The 6,565-nt window shown below is 34.5% G+C and overlaps 2 protein-coding genes across 2 annotated transcripts; both read left to right on the top strand.

The window, feature by feature from the left end:
• The first annotated feature begins 1,223 nt into the window (after positions 1 to 1,223).
• Positions 1,224 to 4,222, top strand: LOC123717805 (glycerophosphodiester phosphodiesterase GDPD6-like). Its single transcript, XM_045674020.1, has 2 exons — positions 1,224 to 1,374; positions 2,977 to 4,222. Exons 1-2 carry the CDS (start codon positions 1,372 to 1,374, stop codon positions 4,099 to 4,101), a joined length of 1,128 nt encoding a protein of 375 aa, XP_045529976.1. The 5' UTR covers positions 1,224 to 1,371; the 3' UTR covers positions 4,102 to 4,222.
• A 150-nt stretch (positions 4,223 to 4,372) lies between these two features.
• Positions 4,373 to 6,445, top strand: LOC123717806 (glycerophosphodiester phosphodiesterase GDPD6-like). The gene is made up of 2 exons (XM_045674021.1): positions 4,373 to 5,507; positions 5,538 to 6,445. The coding sequence occupies exon 1, from the start codon at positions 4,389 to 4,391 to the stop codon at positions 5,463 to 5,465; it is 1,077 nt and encodes a 358-aa protein (XP_045529977.1). The 5' UTR covers positions 4,373 to 4,388; the 3' UTR covers positions 5,466 to 5,507; positions 5,538 to 6,445.
• Positions 6,446 to 6,565: the final 120 nt, after the last annotated feature.

Here is a 6,565-nt window from a genome sequence, read left to right as displayed (position 1 = left end):
TAGCTTCGTAACGTAGAAAATAAGATTTTGAAAGTAGTTTTTCTGCTGAGGCAATCCAACTTTTGACACGACAGGAATAATACACCTATAGACAACTAAACCTTTTGAGTTAATAAACCTAGTGTAGTAAATATATGCAAGTGCGGATCAGATCAAAACATTACAGAACACTAAGACTGCTAATGAACACTACCTTAGTTTAATTCATTAGTATTGTAGAAAATTAAGTCAACATAATATTACTTATTAGCCACAATTATTGTATAGGCTAGATTGTAATTTACGTAAACTCGCATTGTTTTTTGTGAACTTTTTTGCAATAAAAAAGTTGTATTCTTTACTTACTTTATAAGTAAAATTGTATATTTTTGTTATATTCAATATTAATCAAAAAAGAAAAGAAAATGGCGTTATTGCTAATAAACGATATGCTCCAGGTAATTAATAAAAATATCATAGTATAGATGTTGCAGCCAACTAGCTTTGATTAGCCGTTCAATTAATAGCCTAGCCGTTTAACTAAACGACGCCGTTAAACTAGCGGTCTGAAAGATGTTTGCGCACCAGTGATACCTGAAAATCACTTCTGTGCTAGCAAGGACATTTGTTCAAGATGTTTGCCGGTACCTGTAGTAGAAGAGCAAGCAAAAGTTGAAATTAATGAAATCTTAGGTATTTTCTTATAGAACAAGGGGCAAACGGGAATGAGGACCATCTTTTGTTAAATGACACCGCCGCCCATGGACACTTTCAATGTCAAAGAGCTCGCCAGCGCGTTGCCGGCCTTAAATAATAATAAATGTAAGCCTTTATTTATCCACATCTTATTGACATACATTAAACAAAAATTGATATAAACAAAATGTTTACCACTCTAAGATGCGGCCTTAGAAGGGAGAATTCCAATTTCATCCACAATATTTTATTTTCTGGCATGGTCATCCATTTTTTCCATCCAGGCCTTTAAGAAGGTAACATTAATGAAGATAACTCACTTATAAACCAAAACACTTAAAAAAGGTAACCTATTGATAAAAACACGATTTACACGCTACACGCGAGTGCGTTGCCGGACTTTATAAACCTAAAATTAATGATTACAATTAACTTATAAATAAAACAGAGACAGACAGTATTGATAAAAACACGATTTAATAATGACATTAAGAATGATTCGTAATTAATTACGTAAAAAAATTCTTCCATCAAAGTTACTTAGTTGGCCTTTCCTCATTGAGTCGTCATTGTTCACTTGTTTTTAACAGTCGTCTGGCAAAATACTTTTGTATGCGTCTGTAAAAAACAAATTGACAGTTTAAGTATCTGATAGTGCGATACTAAGTGCCAAAGAGATCGGATGTAGCTACAGAAATGGTGAGTAAATTCAAGTTATTAATGTTTATATTTTGGCTCTCGGTAAACGTAATTAATTAAATTAAACACGGACTGATTTGTTTTATATATAGCATGTGTTAATATATATCTATAAAATGGAAACTCTTTGAACAAACTGTAACATATTTAACTTCATAATAACAAACAATCTGTGCAAAAAACGTGTAAGAATGTAGCAATGCAATTTGTTATTGATAAGATTCGTGAATATTGCAAATAACATTTGAGTTATATTATCTTGTTTATTTATTAAACTTATATAGTAATATATCTACGGTATATGTTGCAGACTTCATCTAAAAATGTATAACAATATAGGTAACATAAATGTTCAAAAAAAATACAATAAAAAATCCCAAAAATTTATATAGGCACATAACAATGCTTTTTTTAAAACAGATAGCCCACTACGTAATAGCCACTATATCACTTGTTTAGGTTTGGATATAAAATTTTACATATATCTTTGGTACTTTCTCTTAAGTTTTAAAACTGGTTACCTAAGTATGTCAGTCTGTCGTTTTACACAATATAAGAGCGTTATTAAAATACAATTATTATTTGTACGTAGTCCTGTAACACAGATAATTTTTCTATAAAGAAATTGTGTGATCAGCCCTCAAACTATTCCGAAAACTATACCCTTGAAATCCCATCTCATAACTCCTCCTTTCTTGGCGATTCCTTTAAGGTCTCTGCAGTTAGGCTATGGAACTCACTTCCCGTCCCTATTCGCTTAGCTCCTTCTCTATCTTCCTAACTAGTAACTGACGCGAGACTTATCTTAAATTATCGTGATTTACGTATCTTTTTATTTTTTATTTTTAATGTATCATATTTTAGGTTTAGTTTGCTTTTTTGTTTCTGTTTAGTTTTTGTCTTAATAACTGTGTATAACATGTATTTTTGCACTTTAGGCCTATCTTATGTAATTTGAAACATTTTTTTCCTTTACTAACAGTGGTTGCCTGGAAGAGATCGCTCGAAAGCGATAAGGCCGCCAGTTGCCCTCCTTTTAAATTAATTATGTTCAATTTTTTTATATTGTAATGTAACGAAGTGTTAATAAATAAATAAATATTTAGCAAACAATATTCATGCTGCCTACTGTAATTTTGTGTAAATGAGGTATATGTGTCAATTTAGTTGTAGTTTTTACTTATTGCCTGTGGTAGTTTCCTTGCTACTTAGTAACTTCTCATTTAGGGTGTTTTATAACTTATAAATACAATCAACACATTGCGTATAACGGACAAGAACTAGCAATGAACTCTACATCACAATCGCCAATTTATAAAATGTTTGGAAGGAGCTACAACCATTATATCATTCGCAGGCTCCTTCAAGAAAAGAGCGTACCCTGATAGGTCGGCAGCAAACCCGCTAGTCCCAGGCTGTTCGTTTGCCTACTGTCCTATAAAAAAAATAAATGTAAAGTAAAGTTAAAACGTACCGGTTTAATCGTGAACTTTTTCCTTTACATATAGTTTAAAGCGGGTTCTAACGACCTTGAGAATGACACCCTTAAAAAGTAGCCCTGCACAATTTAAAGATTATAATTTGTCTTGTTTATTTTTTCAGAAGACAATAAAATTAAACGCGCGTACAGGATGGATTCTCTTAATAGTTGGAGGAATAACCATAGTCTCTACATCTGCGGCTATTATAGCGAGGACATCGTCAAGCAATGATCCCGACAAATGTTTGCCAACTGTCATTGCACACAGAGGTGCCAGTGGGTATATACCAGAACATACCCTTGGTTCATACGCACTAGCTATTACAATGGGCGCTGACTACGTAGAACCCGATTTAGTCATGACAAAAGACGGAGCCCTAATTTCGAGACACGATAACGAACTTGGATTGACAACAAACGTAGCACAACATCCAGAATTCGCTGACAGATATAAAACTCAAACTGTAGACGGTACAGAAATAAGTGGTTGGTTCACTGAAGACTTTACACTTGCAGAAATAAAAACTCTGAAGGCTATAGAACGTATTCCAGATATAAGGCCAGGCAATGCGCGTATGGATGGTGTATTCGAAGTGCCTACATTCCAAGAAATCATTGATCTAGTTAAGAGCATAGAAACCTCACAAAAACGATCAATCGGTATATATCCTGAGATTAAACATGGCAGTCATTTCAAGAATCTTGGTTTGGCGATGGAACAATTAGTTGTAGATACATTCCACAGTAATGGTTATACAGGCCAGGATTCTCACGCCTATATCCAGTCGTTTGAAGTAGGCAATCTAAAGGAGCTAAAGAAAATTACAAATCTACGCTTAATACAACTATACGAAAGTGATAAAAGCGCTCAACCAGCTGATCAAGTAATTCTTGGAACTGGTCTTACATATGGAAACATGTCTACACCAGAAGGGCTAGTAGAAGTTGCCAAATATGCATACGCTGTTGGGCCAGATAAATCATACGTTATCCCTAGAAATGATGATAATACACTTGGACAACCCACTACGTTTGTAAAAGATGCTCATGCAGCTGGGTTAAAAGTTCACCCATACACTTTTAGAGCGGAAAATGCATTCTTACCGAAGGAATTTCAAAGCACTGATCCCGCACCTTCCGCTAGGGGAAACTTGGCCGGTGAACTGAGGGCCTACCTTGAAGCCGGCATTGATGGTATGTTCTCAGACCAACCTGATGTGCCAGTCGGAATACGAGGAAAATGCTAGACGACATTGATTGGATCAAGGTTCCACCTTGACCTAAACTTGTGATATTGTATATAGAATTCATGTTTAATAATATACTTTTGTGCTTGATTATGAAAATAAAAGAGAGCGTGATCAATGTGCTGGGCGGTTTTAATATCTTTATCTACTAATTAATCATGATTAAAGGCATATACAAAATAAATTATCGTCAACATTACAATCAGTCTTGGTATTAACATCAAACACAAATACATTTTTCATAGCTCTGGAAAGAGCCTAGTGCAAAGTGAGTTCCCATTTCAATTATGGCTACATTCTCTGTAGCAAAAGTATATTTTGTTGTGTTTTTCACTACGGAAGTTTTCGCAACCTATGTCAGAGTACAACGACCAGGGCCCGATGACTGCGAACCAGTCGTTGTGGCTCACCGTGGTTCAAGCGGCTACGTTACTGAACACACCCTAGGCGCTTATGCACTCGCTGTTACACAAGGCGCGGATTATGTGGAGCCTGATCTCGTTATGACCAAAGACGGCCATTTAATTGCAAGACACGAAAACCAGTTAGAAAAAAGTACAGACATTGCTCACCGACCAGAGTTTGCAGATCGGTACCGCTCAATGTCCGTCTTAGGATTTAACATTACACTAGGATGGTTTTCGGAAGATTTTACGCTTGCAGAAATCAAAACACTAAGGACCATCGAACCAATGCCTCTAATTCGACCGGGAAATACTCGAATGGATGGCTCAATGGAAGTTCCGACATTTCAAGAAATCATAGATCTAGTTAAAGGATTAGAGTACAGTCAGAATCGCACTATTGGTATATATCCAGAACTGAAGAGTGGTGCGTATTTTCGATCTATAGGATTACCAATGGAACCAGCAGTCGTAGAAATTTTTCATAGAAACGGCTACATTGGATCTCAAGCACCGGTATACATACAATCATTCGAAGCCAACAGCTTGAGAATATTAAAGAAAATAACAGATTTGCGATTGCTGCAATTAATTGGGCGAGTTTCAGCACAGGAGAATGCACGCATGATAACACCAGGAGGACTCAAAGATATTGCAACATATGCACATGCGGTTGGACCTCATAAAAACCACATTATTCCTCGTGATTTCAGGAATAGGCTTGGCAGGCCGACATCTCTCGTTATTGATGCACATGACGCGGGACTTAAAGTTCATCCCTACACTTTTCGGGCTGAAAATGCTTATCTACCAGTGGAGTTTAGAAGCGAAGATCCTGCTGATAGTGCTCTGGGTAACTTGGATGAAGAATTGGAAGCATATCTAGCGACTGGAATTGATGGTTTATTTATTGATCAACCAGACTATCTTGTTAGATTAAAGAGTCGTTTTTGTAACTGATATCTATAAAATTTACTTAATAGGGTATCTAAAGTTATTACGTAACGTAACGTGTATATATATATATATATATACATAGGTATTCATGACGAATTAGTAAAATATGATTACCGGCTTGTCTCAGTTTCGCACGGCTGTGTCAATCAGAGAAAATGAATAATTTTACATTGTTTTTTGAGTTGATTCGTTACAAATATACAAATCTTCGTTTAAATATAAGTACATATATATATTTTAACTGTTATTATTTTGTATAGCTAACAAATAGCAGGCTTGATCCCAGTTTAAAGTGTGCGTTAAGAAAGTAACTCTCGAGACAACAAAGTTATAGAGGACCTAAATTATTTTTCAATAAAATTACAATTCCGTCGAGTCAATAAATAATTAATTGTGAAACCAAATAAAAAATGTTTGTTAGTGTTTACTCGGAATTTAAACACAGAGTTTGTATTGCAGGCTTGGTGCCTTGTGCTACACATAGCTAAATCCGGACCCATCACAGATATTATGTATTAGTGTATTACATTAAAAAAAACTTATTACAGTAAAAATAGTTACAAAGTAATACCGAAATGAAAATGTCTCCATTTATTTAAATTTTATATTGCAATTTCTATATTCACAAAGCTAAATGACAAAAGATGAAATAAAAAAAATCTTTCATTGTAATTTAAAGAATATTATGAGTATTTAAATATGTATATTAAGAAAAATAGTTGGACCAGTTCTAAGGTATGAAAAGTGAACAATTCTTCTGCAGGGTCGGAATAACTCTTGGCATGCTCCTTAAATTCAAGAAAATTCAGGAAATACATCAAATTTCGTTGATATTTTAACTATGGCAATTCTAATATTGGGTGACGTGCTTCAACTCTCTTATATTATGGAAATTAGGCAAATTTGTAGGAATCTGCAAAGCAACCAAAGTGCAAAAAAAATCTACAAAACTATTTATATATTATACATGAATAAAGATTTTAATAAACTTACCGTATATTTAATTGGAATTAACTTAACTTTTTTTTTCAAGGTATTTTTTTTTATTTGACCAAAAAGGTCATTCCAGTCGGGCATTCAATTTCGTTCCATACATTTAAAAG

The sequence above is a fragment of the Pieris brassicae genome, chromosome 13 (assembly GCF_905147105.1).
Source record: "Pieris brassicae chromosome 13, ilPieBrab1.1, whole genome shotgun sequence".
Taxonomy (NCBI): domain Eukaryota; kingdom Metazoa; phylum Arthropoda; class Insecta; order Lepidoptera; family Pieridae; genus Pieris; species Pieris brassicae.
The sequence above is the reverse complement of the archived record's forward strand: the minus strand, read 5'-3'. Positions and strand labels throughout refer to the sequence as shown.

Bases quoted from the DNA above. Each gene is read 5' to 3' on its own strand.
- LOC123717806 (XM_045674021.1), top strand. From the start codon at position 4,389: ATGGCTACATTCTCTGTAGCAAAAGTATATTTTGTTGTGTTTTTCACT.